We start from the raw sequence: 20,856 nt of genomic DNA on the forward strand, positions 1-20,856 counted from the left end.
ATCAATTGTTATTCGGTTATGGAATAATATCGGGGACCGAGCTTCGCTCTGGAGTACAAAAGCATAAAAAAAAATTCGAAAGAAGGAATTATAATAACATTCATACAGAAATGTTCTATCTAATCACAGTAAATTGAGATTAATTCCCAGAGGAATGCAAAAATTTCCTTCAAGAAGGCCCAGTTGCACAAAAGCCGGTTAAATTTTAATCCTGATTAACTTCACGTGAACCAAATCAGAGAAGACCATTTCAAAAAGATGGATCTACTGTAATTTTAATCAGGATTGAAAATAATCCGGCTTTTTTGCAACCGGCACTAAGTACCTGATTGAATGATTACAAAGCTGAGTCATAATTTTGACACAGTCCCACACACATGAACTCGCTCACTCACTTCCATCATCAACAGACGACGAAATAATTATTATCAGCTGTTTATCCAAGGATGAATAATAATTATCCTTTTAATGTCCTTCAGCGAGTTTTCCCAGGGATGAGACCTAGTGCAATCGAATCTTTTTATTATAAACCTACTATTATAAATCGTTAGAGCCGTTTTCGAGATCCGGTGAAATACAAACATATAAACATCCAAACATATAAACAGAAGTTGCTAGTATAGCAACTAATAGTATAGGATTACAAATTATCCTTTAGGAACAGGTGAAAACTATCATAATTGGTAGTACGTCAGTTGTAACATATTGTCTTATTTAATCAGGGATATTCACAATCTTTCAGATAGCCAGCTAAAGGGTCATATGCTAACATTACATTCAACGCTAAACCACGTTTACTTGTATAATTATATATGATTGAATTTATCATGTAAACCCAGTATCTGCATACGGGCCTAAGGTCTCTAAAGCCTGGTTTTCACTAGTAGAGTCAGTGGTCGAGTTAGTGGCATACTAACTATACCGAGCTTACTCTACTCTACTTACTTGGTCGAGCAACTGTTTTCACTACAATTGAGAGTAGAAGGTGAAGTGTATTGTCTAATGAACTAACCTTAAAATGTCGACTCTATTCTATTCCACGACTCTACTAGCTCGAGACAATACTGCTTTCATTACCTTAGTAGTGGTAGAGTGAGAAGCGGTGGTGGGAGAAGGCAAGTGGTAGAGTACTATCCCACGGTGCCATCCCACTCTACTCTACTAAAAACTAGTACTCTACCATAAACGTGTTCATTGGGAGAGTTCACAAGACAGTTTAGTACTTGCCCAGGGAACTCTATCTATCTCTACCACTATCTCTACTAATGAATACCAGGCTTAAGGTATTTAAGTTAGTATCTAATCTTTGTATTTTTGATTTATTTTCCCACTAAGCGTTCATTTCTCATTCTATTCTCTCGTTTCCAGCATGTACATGAAGGATTTGATTGAGACGTTGCACATATTCATGAAAATGCTGCAGAAGTGCTCCGAGAAACACAGAGGTGGACTAGTCGTGCAACAGAAGAAAAGAGTCGCCAAGAAAAGTGGCAAGAAAAACTCCAGTAAGTTTATAATCTATTCTTATAATACAACCATTTCGAAAATTTTCTTTTAATCCAACTATTTTTGACAAATGATCTCATACACATGAAAATTATCCAGGATGTGCAGAGATTGTTTTGGTAAATCATAAATGTATTCTGATTCTAAAACATCTAATCTTCATATCCTCATTTCAGGATTTGAAGTATGAAGAAATACATAGGGCTAGGCTCCAGATTTATTCATAATAATTAGTTTTGAACTATTTTGACTACACTACAGTCTAATTTAAGAAATAGATGAGTAATATTCATAATACTTGAAATTAAGTCAATGGAGTAGAAACGCATTCCGGTCAAGCTTGTTGTTTCATTTCAAATCAATGTGACAGATATTTTTGAATTGATTTAGTGAATTCCACATAGCCAATCAATTATTTCAAGTTTTTAATACTTCGAATTTGCCCAAAATACATACATTACTAAATGCATTCCATTAAGACTAGTTTCTCAGTTTTAGGTCACTTATTAAATCAAATATACCATTAAACCTAAACTTTTTATATCGATTTAGTGGTGTTGAGACTGGACGTAAGTTTAACAAAAAAACATAACTAAAATTATTGTAATATGAAAACTTGACTAACTATCAATATATATAAATACAGGAAGTGTAAGTGCAAATGTTTAGTGAGAAAACATGAAGAACCCAATATATATGACTTATAAACTTGAGTGTAAATAGGAAATGACATTGGAAAATACGGCAAGGCAGAACATCCAAAAGGATCTCTCTGCGATAAAGCCATAAATATAAATAAAATGAAAATAATTTTTCAGAATTTTCTCTACCATCAAATACTATTGTAATGACAATTATTATTATTAGCGTATGGCTTTGAATGGTGGGGAGACCCAAGGGTAGTTCCACCTCGCCGTATATAGTCCAAAGTTCCCTAATGGGAAACCGGACACTAAGGTTATACTGAGCACAATACTTTAAATTTACACTTTTCACTTCGAAATAGAGTTCATTTTGATGTTAAGAAGTCCAAACATATACAAAACCGAAACAAAACACATAACCACTAAGCCAAATCTAGAAAATATTACATTTAGAGTCGAAAATTTGTAATGACAATAATTGCATTCCAATATTTCAGAATCGAAATCAGGAGCCCAGCAAGCCGCGAACATGGAAGCGATTTGGGACGAGGTGGGTCCGCAGCTGTCAGCCGTCCTCCAGAGCGACGCTCCCATTCCTTCAGATGTGGTTCCTTTCGATGCCGCGTCTGATGTACCAATCGACGAGCAAAAGTGAGTTGAGCATTTCAATCAATCAATAATTTTATTCAATTCAACACAAAATGCACAAACGAAAACAAAATACAATCAAAATACAAACTGTACTTATCATGAAGCATGTTAAAATGAGCTTGAATGCAGTGTTGGTTGCCATGGAAAAAATTGTAATGTCAAATTTTCAGTTCAATATTATCATCAACATTTTCATATTTGTTTGTTTTTTAAATGTGTTTATGTGTTTGAAAATAGTTTTCTTGATTTTAAACTTTATAAAATGGAAACTCAGGAAGTGGAAGTGCAAATTTTTAGTGAGAAAACATGAAGAACCCAATATATTATAACTCTTATAAACTTGAGTGTTGATATAGTGAGGTCCACGTTATAATGGCAGTGGGTAAAGATAGAAGAATAGCGATGCTGATTCTCTGCATTAATTAATTATATTTCTAAACTGTAAAAACATAATTGGCATCGTTGTGGACCTATAAAAGGATAGTACCACCGGCTTTGTCGAATGATAGACAAGGATAGCAAAACCAAAGTTGATCAAATACTGTCATTATAACGTGGACCTCACTATAGGAAACGACATTGTGTAATACGGCGAGGCAGAACATCAAAAAGGATCTCTCTGCTCATAAAAGCCATGAGAATAAATAAATAAATACTCATCATGATTATAATCATAATAATTGTGAAGGCCTCTTCACACCTAGCGTAGCTTAGCTAGAAATACGTCTTCGGAAGACGTAGCCATTCTATCTCCTAATGCTGAACCTCCTACGCTGGTTTGAAATGGACAGATTGATTAACTTCGGATGCATCAATTAGTCCGGATAATCGGTGCTCTACTGTATTAGTAGCCTACTTGGTACACTTAAAGGTGCGTACAGACTTTCGCTCTGCTCCGCAATCGAACGTCACTCGAGCAGATCGATTGATGATCGTAGGCGGAGCAGGAGTGGAACGCGAACAGAGCGTGTAACAGAGCTCGAGCTTGGCAAGTTCCTACGTCGAACTAACCAATAGTTGCTCATGCGCGGTTAAGGTTTTTGTTGGATCAGTTACGATCTCTGTGTTAGCATACACAATTATCAAAATAATTAAATAATTAAAATTAAATAATGTGAAATTAAAAAACATTTTTAATAATAGGTACCAGCATATTAGAATTTAGAAGAAAGAAGTCAAACACCCTATCACGCCTTTCACATTCCAAAACATTGACAGACATAGCTTATTCTGTAATAAAACATCAACATAAATATGCAAAAAACATAATAATTATCAATAAACACAATGTATTATTATACAGCAATTGCTTCCCAGCAATCCCCTGGTCAGAATATTTTATTTAGTTTTGTCACCCGATCAGCTGGATTGAACGTTTCACATTCGTGAGGTTAGGTTGTAGCGAAGTCAACAATACGACAAGCGCGCGATCATACTTTAAACCTATTTCGAACCTCTAGCGATCCCTTGCGTTACATCTGGCGTACTAACGTTCATGATCGGAGCGAGTGCGGCGCGTGTTCGAGGCGCGTATATCTGTACGCACCTTTAGTCTAACTGATTTATAGTTCTATTGAACTTGTTTGTTTTATTTTTCACTCCCGTGATGCTCTCTCCTCTAAAGTTGAACCTCTAGCGAATCCATCCTCCTCTTCTGCCCCGGGACACCCACTTGTCAAACCCACATCCACATGACATATTAACCGATCCCACCCAGACACTCAAAACAAGAAACATGCAGCCTAGGTGACAGCACAGCAGTTATTTATAAACACTTTTAACCCCGCGGTGACTGATTTTCATCTGCGTCGTGACAGTCCTGACTGATTTAATAAGTCCGTCAGTCAGTCTGCAGTCTGTGCCCTGGGGCCATTTAACTGACAACATTTCTGCTATCACTCGAATATCATCACATTGTTCTCCACTATAGTGAGAAGATTCACTCCTAACTGTCAGCATAGGTTGAATGCAAAGCACTGCTGTTATTCATAAGTACAATGCTGACTGAAGTGAGATAAGATTTGAACTGGCAGTATTACTAATGCATATAACATCAGTGATTAAAATCCAACCTAAGGTGACAATTTGAAGTGAATCTCCCACTATAGACGGGTACAAATCTGACTATAGTGAAATAAATTTGAACTGACAGTATTACTCAATTTTTTTCAAAATCAAATCAAATCAAATTTATTCATCAAAAACAATTACATTACAAATTAGAATACTATAACAACTAGTAGTTCTGTGAACAGTAGACCTCACGCAGTTTTCTCATCCACTAGTACCTGATTGAAATTATAGACCTTATGGAAATACAGCAATAGACTGGCTTCTCTACACATCTGTGTAATCACTTGTCAGCTGATTTATGATGAATAATATTCTATAGTCTGATTCTAATATTGGCGTATGAAGGAGGCTCCTTTTTCATTTTTATTATCCTTGAAATGCAAAATTTAAAAAATCCTTGTATATACGTCGACGAGCAATTTAAAAAGGAACATACCTGTCAAATTTCATGAAAATCTATTTCCGCGTTTCGCCGTAAATGCGCAACATATAAACATTATAAACATTTAAACATTAAAACATTCAAACATTAAGAGAAATGCCAAACCGTCGACTTGAATCTTAGACCTCACTTCGCCCGGTCAATTAATACAATTAAAACAATGAAGTTTTATGCATTGAATAGTTTCTCAATAGGCAAAGATAATTCAATGCATAAATATACACCCCACTATAAAAATGATATGTGTTGGGGCATAAGCTATTAGTTGTTTGTTGCGTGTTATAATCACTATTTACAAACTTCATTCACTGATATGGGATTAAAGTTGTTTATATTGAAATTAGTAAAAATCTATAATATAAACAAAATTATGAAATTAGTAGATAAATATTAATGTTCTATTAAGGATGATAATAAGAAAGTTAATTTTTAGAAAAATGAAAATTATTAATATAAAATCAGTGATTAATATTCAACCAATGCTGACAATTTTAAGTGAATCTCACCATTGGCAGGTACAATGCTGACTGTAGTGGAATACAATTTGAACTGACAGTATTACTGATGAATATGAAATCAGTGATTAACATTCAACCTGCAGTGTCAATTTAAACTGAATCTCCCACTATAGACGGGTACAAGAATAGATAGTGGGACAGAGAGAGAGCAAACATACAACATACAATGCAAGAATTATGGCACAACAGGTCTGTTCTGTTATGGGTGGGACCCCCTAAACGTCAAAATGGAGTAGAGAACCCTTTTGTGTCTCCTCCCCCCCCCCAACACCTGTGAAATGGGTGACATGTGCATATGTGGACTGCCATGGAACTAATATTCAACTGGTACAACCATACGTCACCGTCATATAATGATCGCAGGTACATGTGGATAGATGTCCCGTAGACAGATGAGCGTAGGAGTATTGAATGTGCTGTGAATAGCTGTATTGTTTCATGATACTTGCTAATTAAATAGAAGAACAGACATGGTACTAAAAATATTATTCTTATTCAAATTGTCTTTTTTCTTTATGGCTACTTTTGAACATAAATAAAAATAGAAATCTAAGCAGCCCCTTTTTAAAATTATTTGTCAGATGTTTCGGCTATATGATGCCAACATCATTATTATCATTTTATTTCCCTATAACTTGATAATGGCATAATAATAGCCAAAACATGTTGTGACTGAATGATTTTAAAAAGGGTACTTAGATTTCTATTTTTATTTATATTTTCATTCAAATAACTAGTACCAAATTGAAACTTTTTGCTTTAACACTTTTAGCCTCAGCACTTATGTCGAAGTGGAATATATCTATCCATCTATCTATCCCTTCTTGACCCTTGGTTTTCTTCAATTTCTGCTCCACCTTTTTCTTTTCCCCCTCTTGATGTTCCACAAACTTCTCGTCCTTCTTCTGCTTCTCCTCCCTTGTTTCGTCTCTTTCAACTCTTTACTCTCTTGCATTTCATTTTCTTCTACCTTTCTTCTCCATAAATCACTTTTATTCTATTTTTTGGCCGCTTCTTCACCCTTGTCATTTCTACTATTCCATTTTCTGTATCGTCTTTTTCAAATCTTTACTCTATTGCATACCATTTTCTCCTACCTTTCTTCTCCATAAATCACTTTTATTCTCTTTATTGTCCGCTTCTTGACACTTGTCATTTTTACTATTCCATTTTCTGTATCGTCTCTTTCAAATCTTTACTTTCTTGCATTCCATTTTCTTCTACGTTTTTTCTCCATAAATCACTTTTATTCTCTTTATTGTCTGCTTATTGACCCTTGACATTTTTTCAATTTTTGCTCCACCTGTTTCGTCTTCTCTTCCACTTCTTGTTCCACTAGCATCTCCTCCTCCTCCTCCTCCTCCTCCTCCACATTAACCCCGTTCTTTCTCATTTCCTTGTTTATCCTCCTCCTCCTCGTCCTTCCCATGTTTTTCCTCCTTCTCCACCTCATTAGACCCCTCCCCTTCTACTCTTCATCATCATCCTCCTCCTCCACCTCTCGTTCCTCTCTACCCTAATACATATCCCCACACCCTCAGTCCACCCATTGATCATCGCCTAATCCCACCATGCGCATCCAAACCTACTAATTATTGTAGTGCCATTGAAAGTGATCTGTGTTTGAAGCCTATGCTGTTGTGTTTTGATTGCTGGATGTGTACTGCACTGTCATTAATTATCATTATCATTATTGGTTCTCAGTTCATGGATTACCTTTATAATAGTGAGCTGAAATTATTGTTGTGAAAGGATGTGACATCTCACTAATTACGTATTTTGAACAGTTAGTTATTTCTCATAAAAATAATATAATATTCTATTCAGTATTCCTTACTTATTCAAAGACTCCTACAAAAATAATGATCCCATCGTCACTGTAAACATTATTTTGTATCAAATTTTATCTGAACGAATCTGATCTAGAATGAATCTGAACAATGGTTAACGATTCTTAATGATGTATAAATTTATTTTGATTAAAACTAGATCATTTGGGCCAAAGTTTCGGGGAAAGTTGGGTCAATTAGAGAATAGTTTAATGGAATTTGGCGCCATTCCTTATAATGATCTATACTTTATTGCTCTTGTTCTTAACCAAATACTATGAATATGATCTAGAATGAATTTGAACAATGTTCAGCGGTTCTTAATGTGTAAATTTATTTTCGCCCCACTTGGATGTAATGAGGTGGTTTTCGTGCGTCATATGGAGGCCGAAAATGATTGTTTTCTGACCAGGCCGGTAAAAGTTTTACGGCCCTAGGGCTGTGAAATAACCCTTGAAGTCAGCTGATTCTGATTTGATGTGAACGTGTTTACAAAATGGTTTATGAAATGGAATCAGTTTATGCTTTTAGAATTGAATAAGTATTCTGCAATATGATACTATAATTTTATTTGGATGAATAAAATGCTGATAATATATATCTTATAAACTATTCGAATTCGATTTTACAGTAGGATAGAACTTCTAATCTAAACTTCCGAAGTCAACGACAACAAGCATTGTTGACGTTGACATTCAGATTGGCCAAATTTCAAGTGTGCTAAAACAGCTGATCAAAAACTTTTCATTATTTGTGTTTATTATTCAAGAATCAAAACATTTATAATAATATCATCTTTTCGCCACACTGCACAGAAAGCAGCTGTTTTCCAGTCCCTACGTAGATCTGAAAGACCTTGTTTGCAGACGATGTCAGAAAATGGTTTCTTTTCCGGTCTAGGCCAGAAAGTTGTCTCTTTCCAGCCGCTCATGGAAGTAGTTAATAAGTCATCCACTAGATCGGGCGAGTGTCCACTTTCATCATCAGCTGAAGTTGCCATGATTTCAGTTCCAGTTTCGAATCAAACTAATTCACTTTGCAACCAGTTTTATTCAATTATTTATCGTTGATTAGTGCATTCCGAATTTTCAAAAATGCTTGAAGATGACTGTGGTATTCCGAGTGAAATTTTAAAAGAATCTGAAATCCTGACTGCAAATCTTCTACCACTAAAATCAAGAGATAGGTACGATAGCTTAACGAGTATTCTTTATTTTGTATTCTTTATTTATTTTGTCAGCAATACCTGTAGTGTGGCGAAAAATATCGTTCGCACCACAGGCAAAAATGTTTTTCCAGCTCTCAATCTTTTCTAGTCCTCGGCCTACGGCCTCAGACTTGAAAACCGATTTTGAGCTGGAAAAATCTCATTTTCTGCTCTAGGTGCGAAATATACTATATTGTCATTTGGAAGAATAAAAAGTATAAACTCAACCTCTTACATAATTGAACATAATCTTTAAGGTTATTTAGACAAATCAGAATAAAAAATTAAAATACTTGGACAATTTCCGGATATTCAGATTACCTCAGATTTGCTAGAGCTATGACCTTCCTGTTTTGCTTTTGGAAGTGCCTAATAAACAATTATTCTCATTTATGTATATTGTTTATTTTTCTGTGTGGCGAAAAATAACGTTCTCACCATGGGCAAAAATGTTTTTCCGGCTCTCAATCTTTTCTAGTCCTCGGCCTACGGCCTCAGACTTGAAACCCGATTTCGAGCCGGAAAAGTATAATTTTCGGCCCTAGGTGCGAAATATACTATTTTGTCATAGTCATTCGATTTCAGCTGTTTTACATCCATGAAATCAAGCCGGTAAACAGCTGATTGTAGAAAAAATAAACATATGTTTTCTTTACAGTCGAGTATGTTAAATCAGCTAAAATATAATATATATTTCTTGAAACGATGGAATAATTATATTCACGATCTTGGTAAGGGCTACTTGTATTAATGTATAAATTGACAAATCAGAGTACTTTTCAACTCGATTTTATTTCTCACAACATGACCTCGACCCTGCCACCTTCTCCTTCATACTGTGTATTACCTCATTATAATTTTTTTTTGAAACGATGTAATAATTATATTTACTTTCTTGGTAAGGGCTACTCTTATTTATGTCAAAATTAAAAAAAATCGAAGTATCTTTTTTCAACCTCATTTTATTTCTCACGTCATGTTCCGTCTTATGTCATTTTCAAGTGAGTATTATACCTCATTATATCAAACTCGTTAGTGATAAGTCTGATTCATCATTACGCAATAGAGATTTATCCAAGAAGAAATGAACAATTATGAATGAAAAGCTACTTTCAATGTCGTCTCTATAAGGATTCCGCTCATGGCAGAAAAACGCCCTTTCACCGATCTCCTCTCCAAATACCCAATTAATTTCAAAATCCTCTCCTCGCAACCTAATGTACACGTATTTTCCCCCTCTATTCAAACTGATACCCATTTCGAATGAGTCTTTCTACTGATTCTTTTTGTGAGAAGCTATTAACTTTAAAGTTCTTGGCTCACAGGTTTTCTCTTTTTCCTTCTCATTAAATCTTTCCTTTCCTTAGTTCTATTTATCTCATTTCCTCCACTTTCCTGCGTTTTTTAGATCTCCTTTCAATGTAACCTTTTTATGTGAAGCATTGGATTTGGGATGATAATTTGGCGAAGGTCCTTGGATCATATCCTGAAGGATACCTATTTTCATGTTATATTCAAGTAATTTTCCTCATACTTGAAATCATCTCATTAGCAAAGTCGTGTTTCAGTGAAATCAATTCAAGTCAATCGTAAAAAAATCTAGTCTCCTGTTTACCAAAGTTTTCCTATACTAGTAGTTCTGTGAACAGTAGACCTCACGCAGTATTCTCATCCACAAGTACCTGATTGAAACTATAGACCTTATGGAAATTCAGCAATAGACTGGCTTCTCCACACATCTGTGTAATCACTTGTCAGCTGATTTATGATCAATAATTCTATAGTCTGATTTCTACTCTAATATTGGCGTATGAAGGAGGCTCATTTTTCCTTTTATATTATCCTTGAAATGCAAAATTTCCAAAAACCTTGTATATACGTCGACGCGCAATTAAAAAAGGAACATACCTGTCAAATTTCATGAAAATCTATTACCGCGTTTCGCCGTAAATGCGCAACGTATAAACTTATAAACATTAAGAGAAATGCCAAACCGTCGACTTGAATCTTAGACCTCACTTTGCTCGGTCAACAATCTGCCTACCCACACAATTAGCTGTTCTTCCATACTCACACTGGGGAGCACTTTTCAAATATTTGAAAAAAATTATCAAATTAAATTTTATTGCTCTATCTACTAGTTTGAATCTTCCTCTTGAAAATGGCTTAGGTTTCATGTCAATTAGATGGCTAGAATTATTTTAATTATTATTTTTTTAAGATTACGCGGGTATTTCTACGAATTAGTCATTTCAGATTTTACTGTGAATAAGTATAATATATTTCTATTTTCTTTGAATATCTCATCATTTATTTTCATTTTTATGACTCATACATTGCATAACCTGAATCCAACAGCTAATTTATTCATATTGGAATTTTTAATCTGAATGCAAAATGTGAATGAGTCTCTAAATAATGTGATTTGTAATTATATTTCCAAGCAACATTTGTTAGGTTGAATAATTTAAGATTTGGTGTATTTTGGGCTAGGCCTGTTGATCCTTTTCTAATCATGTATTTGATGTGTGTATTGTTAAATGTAAAACAATAAAATGAAATAAATAAAATAATGGCAGTGGGGAAAGATAGGAGAAAAACGTAACCGATCCTCTGTCTTGTCAATGCCTTCTATAGACGGTAGCTGATACAGGTTTATTGATGTAATATTAACTGTCCATTCTCGTTCAAAATACTCAATTATATTCTATTAAGCAAGAAGTTATATTTTTCAATAATTTCGTGATGAATTTTCATAATTAAGATGAAATATTTTGTTAATTAATAATTATTAATTCTACATTCTTAAAAGACGATTTGGCAACAGAGCAAAGCGAGAAAGAGATAGCGCTATCCGCTTTGTTGAATGATAGGCAAGGATAGCAATACCATTGCAAATCAAACACTCATTATAACGTGGACCTCACTATAACTATTTTATCTGTCTCTTTCTTTACTCTCTCTTTGCTTTGTCTAGCTATTCTTTTTTATTCACTCATTTCACACTGTCTCTCTCTCTCTGCCTTTCATGATCCACCTCCCAACTCTTTATTTCTCTGTCTCTTACTTAAGCCTCATTGTTTCTGCTGGCTACGCCAATTCCAATTTGGTTTGGCGAAATTAGAAGTTCATCCGGCTCTGCATATTGATGATAGTTCAAAAAGAGTGTAATTGGGTTTTGTCTGAAATGGATTCTTGAGGGCGAATGGGGCCTTGGCTTTGCCCTGATGCTGGCTGGAGGGATGGTTTGAATATTGGCAGTGGTGGCTCTTGGTATGTGGGAAGAGTGTAGGAGGGAGATAGAGAGTAAAAAAAAAAAAACAAAGTAATTGACCGAGCGAAGTGGGGTCTAAGATTCAAGTCGACGGTTTTGCATTTCTCTTTATGTTTATGTTCATATTTTTGTTTATATATTCCGCATTTACGGCGAAACGCGGCATTAGATTTTCAGGAAATTTGACAGGTATGCTCCTTTTCGAACTTCGCCACTACATATATATATAGGGTTTTTTGAAATTTTGCATTTTTAAGGATAATACAAAAGGAAAAGGAGTCTCCTTCTAACGCCAAATATCGGGGTACCGAGCTTTGCTCGTTATTTATTTATTGATAAACAGAACACAATTCTTTAAAATGATTGGGGAAGGACTAAGAGGCACAGCCCAAAACTGTTTCTTCCCCGAATTTTGATTTATACACCATGAATAGTCCGAAAAGTAGGTTCCTTTTACTTGAATTCAGGTCCAATTTTGAGTCCAAACATTTGAAAACAGAAAAGATCAAATTGAATAACAAAATAACAATAACTAATCACTTATGTAAACGGTAAAATAACTTTGAAAGTTATGATGAATTTATCATAACATCGCGAAAATATGTTTCTATTTTGAATATGATAATTATTTTCCATTAATTATGAATAATTTGACCTTTCAAACGTTTCTTCATCTTTTAGTTCGTGATAACATTTTACAGCTGGTTATACGTCAACTTATGAATTTCGGGGATGTAATATTTTGATTTTCCACAGACGCACTCGCTCACTCACTTTCATTGATCCACAGACGACGAAAGTCTCAGCTGTTTTTCCAAGGATGAATCATCCTTTTTATGTGGTTCAGCGAGTTTTCCTAGGGATGAAACCTAGTGCAATCGAATTTTTATATCATAAACCTACTAAGTTCCAAATTTTGTTAGAATCGTTAGAGCTGTTTTCGAGATCCGGTGAAATACAAACATATAAACATATAAACAAAAATTGCTCGTTTAATAGTATAGGATATTACCGTAAAAATCAGACTATAGAATTATTCATCATAAATCAGCTGTCGAGTGGATTATAAATTGCATGCAATAGCGCATGCAATTACAGTAATATCTCAATGTAACTTGGTAAAAAATCAGCTGCTGTTTGGACTATTAATTATTGCATGCATCATTTCATGCAATTCCTATGCACTATTGAATGCACTATCAATTATTGCTTGCAATGACGCATGCAATTAATAACTAAAATAATAGTATTTTCTCTCCACCTTTCTCTGCTTCCTACTCTGGCTGGCCTGTTGCCAGTATGTCTTAAGCTTTTGATGTTAGCATTTTTGATACACCAACCCCAACAGCTATTAGCCGTTTTCACACCGACATCCCACCGACACGACATACAGACAGGATTTACTCTGATGGACAGTATAAGAGGAGTCTGTGTATTATAACTGCGCGAGGTCTAATGTTCACAGAAATAATAGTGTAATAGTGGATGTAGAACAAATCCTCAAAATTTGATATATTATAATAATTAATATCCATAGCTGCGTACACATATACACGCTTCCAACCTGCACCGAGCACGCTCCGCCCTCATACCGCCCTCGTTCCTCCATCGTACCGCAGTCGCTCCGCCCCCGCTCTGCAGTCGCACCGATCATGAACGTTACGGAAGATGTTAGATCTTCTCGCGTTCCCCGGTCGAACCACTCTTGCTCCCCGGTCGATCATCAATCGCTCTGCTGGAGTGACGTTCGGTTGCGGAGCAGAGCGAAAGTCTGTACGCACCTTAAGAGACAAATAAAATGAACGGATGAAGATCAGGGAGAACTCAGATGGGCAGCTGAGGAATGAGAACTACATAGAAAGAGAGGGAAACTGGGTTATGTTGTGAAGTGTGGGAGAAAGCGAGGAGAGACAAAGGATAAACGACAACAACAAAGAAAATAGGGAATGTTGGATTATTTATGAATGGAGCTGTACAAAAAGAGCCTTCGATACGTAGGACTTGGGGAGAACAGAATTTCATGGAAGGTGATGGAATGAAGAAGAGAAAAAGGAAGGTCAGAAAAGAAAAGGATATAAGGAAAGTGAGAAATGGAGAGATGAAGAAGAAAGGGACAATGTGAGCCTGGAAGAGTAACATAATAGAGATCACTCAGGAAGAAAATTAAGAAGAGGTAGGAACATTTATAAACAGATGCTAGAGAAAGTGAGACTGAGAGTGATAATAGAATAGAACCGCTGCATTCATTTTGATGTAGTGAGAGAGAGAGAGAGAGAGAATGGTGAGAGTGTGAGAGGTTGAGAGTGGCAGTAATTTGGAATGTAACAGTGAGATTGTCGCTATAATTGCATACATTTGGCTGGTCTAGCAGCTAGAAGATAGAAGATAGCACGTCGGTTGGTAAGCTGCAAATGTGAGACAAATTGAGAGAGTGACTTATTTCAAATATGAGTCAGAGTGAGAGAGAAGTAGTGAGTGACTTATTTCAATTGTGAGGCAGAGTGAGAGAGAAGTGGAGCGTGGCTTATTTCAAATGTGAGGCAGATTGAGAGAGAAGCGGAGAGTGGCTTATTTCAAATGTGAGGACGAGCGAAAGAGAAGTAGCGACTGACTTATTTCAAATGTGAGGCAGAGTGAGAGAGAAGTGCTGAGTTTCTTATTTCAAATGTACAGTAGAGAGGAATAGAGAAGTGGAGAGTGACTCTCATTTGAAATGACAGCAACGAACCTCATTTGCCAGGGTAGTGATGCAACTTCACTCATCCACCCCCTTCACACTAGAACAACTCATCTAACGAGTAGAGGTGGCTGCGAGATTTGGTGGGCAGCTGTGCTATGTGTGGGTGTACTGAGAAAGATAAGAAGTGAGATGTAGAAGAAAGGATACGAGTGAAGGAGAAGGAGAAGAGGAAGATGAAAAAGAGAAGAAGAAGAGGAGGAAGAAGAAGAAGAAGAAGAAGAAGATGAAGAGGTTTGGTGCGATAATTTGGTGGGCGGTTGTGCTCTGTGTGGGTGTACCATAGTTGGTGGTTGCAGAGAAAAAGATGGAGAACAGTGGAGAAGGAAGGAGTGGGGTGGAGGAGGAAGAGATGGTGAAAGAAAGTTGGAGGCAAAAAAGAAAGAGGGAATGTAGGTCTGATAGTGAGGAGAGGGTCGTAGGAGGAGAAAGGATAAGATGAAGAAGAAAAACGATAAGAAAAGGAAAATATGAAGAAGAATTAGTGGAAGACGAATAAGAGGAAGAAGAAGAAAATGAAGAGGAGGAAGAAGAATTAGTGGAAGACGAATAAGAGGAAGAGGAAGAAGAAGAAGAAGAGAAGAAGAAGAAACTGAAGAGAAAGAGGTAGAATAAGTGGCAAAAGAAGAATAAGTGGAAAAAGAAAAAAAGAATAAACAGAAAATAAATAAGAAGAGGAAGAAGAAGAATCAGTGGAAGAGGAAGAGTTAGAATAAGTTGCAAAAGAAGAAGAATAAGTGGAAGAAGAAAAAGAGGAAGAAGAAGAATAAAAAGTAAATTAAATAAGAAGGAGACGAAGAAGAAAAAAGGAAGAGAAAGCGGTAGAATAAGTGGAAAAGAAGGTAAAGAATAAGAGGAAGAAGACGAATAAGAAGGAGAAGTGAAAGGAGAAGAAGAAAACGATGACAAAGAGAAAGAGGAAGACGATGATGAGGATGGAGTGGAAGAAGATGAAGAAGAACTGAGTGGAAAAGAAGAACAAAAAGAACGGACACGGAATCTGAAAAAAGGTTATGCAAAAAAGGAAGGGAAAGGAAGGAGAAGGAGCAGGAGAAGAGGAGGAAGAAGAAAATCAATAAGAAGACGAAGAAGAAGTAGAGGGGAAAAAGAGGAACATGAAGTGAATACTGTAAATTTAATGAGAGGAGAGAGGAAGAAGATGAAGAGGAAAACGAAAAGGGATTGGTGCAAAAGAAGGAGGATAAGAAAGAGAAGAAGATCTTCAACAGATGAATTGGAAGAGAAATGTATTGAATATTATCTCATAAAAGCTTATGATATAAATCAGAAGAAGACGATGGAGAAGTATGTGTAAGGAATCAAGAATAAGAGAAGATCTTCAATAGAAGTAGGAGAAATAGATTAAAGAAACGCTTAGGAGACATGAGGAGATGATTGTAGAGAAGTAGATATTTATAAAGAAGGGCAGAGTTGGAACAGGAGCAATTACAAAATACATAAAGCAAGTATAAATAATAATAATATCGAGTGACCTGGCTGGCTCAGGTCTGGTGTCAGAGTTTTCAGGTCGCAACTGATTAATTTCAGGACCTAGAGAAGTTGTTATAACAGAGACATTTGATAAATTTTGAAGAACAATGAAAGCACATTCTTAAAATGCCTAAGAAATACCTGACTTGTCTTGAATTCCATGATTGGACTCTTCTTCTGAATAACTGGAAATTATTTTCAAAAATAATCTGACGTTCCAAAAGTATTGGTTCTTGTTACTCCCTATAATGTAGGGTATATGGCTTATTTTCATTTCACAGTACTCATTGACTCATTACTCATTACAATGTCATTTCAAAATTTCATAGGAGGTAAAAGAGAATCCAGGAAGACTGATTGAGGGCCGGTTTGCAAGCACGGGATTTGGCTAAGTTCTAGACTTTAAACAGCTGGAGTCAAAAAATTGGCTCTCCAAAATGTAGTCGAAGTCCACGTTTGAATTTAATTTCGAAAAACTAGAAAATTGAACATAAAATAAAGTAAAGAGAAAATAGTGTAAAGTTTCAGCTATTTTGGTTTATTTAGGAATGTTTCATTTCGTCAAGGAAAAACGTTTCCAATATTATAGAAATGAGAAAATGAAACTATCATAAAAACAGCGACTACGCCCAGTTTCGGAAAGCCAATTTTCTAACTCCAGCTGTTTACAGACTAGAACTTAGCCAAATCCCGAGCTCGGCAACCGGCCCTTAGAGTCATGAAGGGAATGGAAAACACAAGAGATTTGGAAGGAAGTGGATAAGTTTAAACTTGGGTTAAATGTATAAGTTGATGGAGAAGAGTGAATATTTAGATTGATCGAATCAAATCAAATGGTTCTTTATTTTGGCATTAATAGGCTACAATAGTTTGAAACAAAACAATGTTTCAATCATGAACAGTAAATAACTATTACAGCATCGCATAATTTTTTACATTGTAATATAAATAATAAATATTATTCAAAATTGTATACTTAATCTAAAAAGATGTTAAAAAAGGAGACTACTTATTCATAGACAATAGATACAATGCAGGTAAAAACAACTGGCCCAAAACTGCTTTAAACCTTAATCTGGAATACACAAAGAGGTTACGTAAATGATAACTTAATTTTGAGTCCAAAAAATGTATGTACTAAAATAATTTTGAATGTATTAGATTAATAAATTAATTTCAAAATACAAATCCAAACAATAATCTTACTTGCTTAATTATTAATATTGTATGCAAGTAGGAGTAACTTACATAAAAAAGTTTTTCAATCACACACCACTCACACATTAGAATAATATTTCATGTGTTATTAAAATAAAAGTTAACCAATGACAGAGAACAAACTGTCAATATTTTGAGGAGAAGAAAGAAGCCACTTGAAAATTGATTAGGAACAGACATGTACAAAATAAGAAGAGAGAAACTTATAATGAGCTGAAAACTCAGGGGGACGAAGGTGAATTGAAAATAGCTTAATTAGAACTGGAGGAATGGAAAGAAAGGAAAGCATATTAAAAGAAGATGGAGAAGGAGATAGAAGATGTCAAAGAGGAAAGAATCTGGAATAGTAGCAGAAACTAACTCACAGATTAAGGAAGAGTAACAGCAGATAAACATAAATATGCAGTGGATTTGGAGGAAACTCCAAAAGAACTAAATTAAAACCTGAGAGTTTAAAGAAGCGAATGGAACACATTCAAGAGGAGGAGGAGGAGGAGTGGTGAGAAGGAGGAGGATGATGAGGGAAGAGGAGAAGGAGAAGGAGGATGACGATGAGGAAGAGGAGGAGGAGAATGATAGTGGATGAGGAGGAGTAGGATATGGAGAAGAAGTAGAAGTCTACAAAGAAGAGAGACTGTAGAATAGCACGAGAGATCCACAGAATAAGGAATGGAGTATAGAGAAGTAAGATAGTTTCATTTGCCGTTTATCCTTGTCGATGTAGATTGGTTCGCTTCGAATATGCTCTGAATTGTGGCAAAAGGGGAGCTTGGGGGTCTCAAGAGGGTGTAGAAGTGGTACGGGTACGGGGGGGGGGGCTGCCGCAACACCCTGCTAATGCATATTTGAATCCGACTGCTATCTCGGCCATGCATAAATTATCATTTTCCATCTTCCCCCACATCTCTAACTTGTGGTGCATTCTCAACCACCCCCCCCCCACTACACACGCTTGTCAGTTACTGTCAAATTTACACTTTTTCCACACACCCCCCTACTACACTCGAAACCAAATTTGAAAATGAGTGGCAGATACTCGCTTCTCGCGTGTAGTGTGAATTTTGAGTCTAAACTTGATTAGAAAAACTATGGCTGTCTTGCGAGAAGAAATTAGCTTACTCCGAAAATGAATCAAGTTAATTAAGGAAAATGTACCTTATATGTTGCTGTACGTTTCAGAAAATTGTTGAAATTGGTTTAGAAAAATGTTTATCTTGTGAAACTGTATGTATTTTTATCCACATATGAACCTATCATTACAATGAGTCTAACTTGTTTTCTCACTAATAAATTTTGCTGAATAAGCATACTTCAAATGGTTTCAACTGGATTTTTCTAATTTCAGCTCTTCTATTTGATTAAAGTCTAAGAATTGGATTACATTTTCTCATATAACACATTATACAAATTGTTAGATATATATATCTAATTAGAAACCTCGAGTATAGAATCCAATTAAATTTTCTCTCTCTGGAAGCAACTGAGGACTTATTAAACGTAATTTGATCACAGTAAGCTTGAATTGAAGATAAAGATGGTGGCTCACACTTAATATTCAACACATTATGGGCTGTAATAGTATATTTCGCATCTAGGGTCGAAAATGTACGTTTTCCGGCTCGAGATCGCGGTTTTCAAGTTCGAGACGAAGTCGAGAACTTGAAGCGTTCGAGAGCCAGAAAAACATTTTTGCCTGTGTTGCGAACGCTATTTTTTGCCACACCAAAAAAAAAACTTCCCAATTTATAAGAAATTGAAAAATAAATAAAATTGAAACAGCCTATTTTGATAGTTTGAGTCTTGGTTATGACAACTTTTACTGTCAATTAATTTCAATATTACTAATTAATAATTTACAATAGTGACCATATTTTTATACTATTAATATTTTGATCAATTGTTTGAATTTTTATAGCTCGCGCTTTGCGCCCGGTGCAATATCTCATGGATAGATGGATGAATAGAATTTTCATTACTATTTTGAAATAGTGTGATGAAAAAATTAATATAATTGCATATTTCACAGTTCTGTCTCAAAATATATCTAAAAAATTGATTGAAATTTAAATTACAGTAACTAATATAAAAAATAGCTAATAAAAGTCGAAATTCATCGACAAAAAAAAAAAATCATTGACCTCAATTCGAACCTAGATCATGTTTGTTATTCACTGAGCTTTGAGTTCTGATGTATTACGCCTTTACACTCTCGGCCATTGCGTATTCTTGAATGTTGGGGCCTGACTGATAATACTTAGCTTACACGTAATACTGTACTGTAAACTAGACTTTTAAAAAAGTTTACTTCACTCCTAAAAAGCGTACAACAGACTTTGGCTCATGACTTATGTTATTAAAATTAATATTATTATCTGTCTCACAATAAAATTTTCACTCTGAATTAAGTAAGGTAATGTATGTAGGCTACTATAATATAGTGTATAGCGGCAAATTTGAAGCCGGTTTGCCGGCATTTTCACAACAAATTATTGCTCTGAAAATAGTTAAATCATAGAGAGAACATTCGAAGATTCAATCTTGAGTGGACCTAATGTTTTCTCTATATGGTTTAATATTGAAGAAAAATTATCTAAAAGTTTTAATAATGAATTACAGAAAAATTTCTAGGAATTTTTCAGTCAAGGCTGAGTTTCACCAGTAGGCTTACCTTAAACTTCAGATCTCTGCTGTATTTTCTTATTATTATTGTTGATTGTATTGCATTAAGAAGTGGAATTCAATAATAAAAAAGAAACAATTATTACTCTACCTCACTTTTAAATATTGATACAATTATTGTACTTTGATTTCAAATTCGATTCTTCACTTTTAAATACTTGCGATACGTACCTTTCTGACAATGGACAATGCAGCCAACATTATATTGTTGAGGCTATGGAGATATCATCGTATTCTATTGTTTGATATCAAAAACACAATAATAAATATTAAATTATGAAACAGTAATTTATAAAATATATTATAGACATAATACCGCGATTCACGATACATAATTATATAGATTATTACAGTCGTTATGAGATTATCTCTCTATGATTTTTGTGAGATCGGACACGATCAGCTGTTATTCAAGGTCATTTTACAGCCCTAGGGCCGTAAAGTTTTACCGGCCTGGTCGGAAAACAATCACTTTCGGCCTCCATATGACGCACGTAAACCAGCTCATTACATCCAAGTGTGGCGAAAACGTCATTTGATCACAGTAAGCTTGAATTGAAGATAAAGATGGTGGTTCAAACTCAGAA

At 35.2% G+C, this 20,856-nt stretch overlaps 1 protein-coding gene across 1 annotated transcript in view; it reads left to right on the forward strand.

The window, feature by feature from the left end:
* Positions 1-20,856, forward strand: part of LOC111049358 (protein timeless homolog) — a 249,705-nt gene that overhangs the window by 27,485 nt on the left and 201,364 nt on the right. The window contains exons 13-14 of the mRNA XM_039434760.1: positions 1,369-1,505; positions 2,648-2,801. Of these exons, the coding sequence (XP_039290694.1) occupies positions 1,369-1,505; positions 2,648-2,801 (291 nt within the window). The remainder of the gene's footprint in view (positions 1-1,368; positions 1,506-2,647; positions 2,802-20,856) is intronic.

This window comes from Nilaparvata lugens, chromosome 8, assembly GCF_014356525.2.
Source record: "Nilaparvata lugens isolate BPH chromosome 8, ASM1435652v1, whole genome shotgun sequence".
Lineage (NCBI taxonomy): Eukaryota > Metazoa > Arthropoda > Insecta > Hemiptera > Delphacidae > Nilaparvata > Nilaparvata lugens.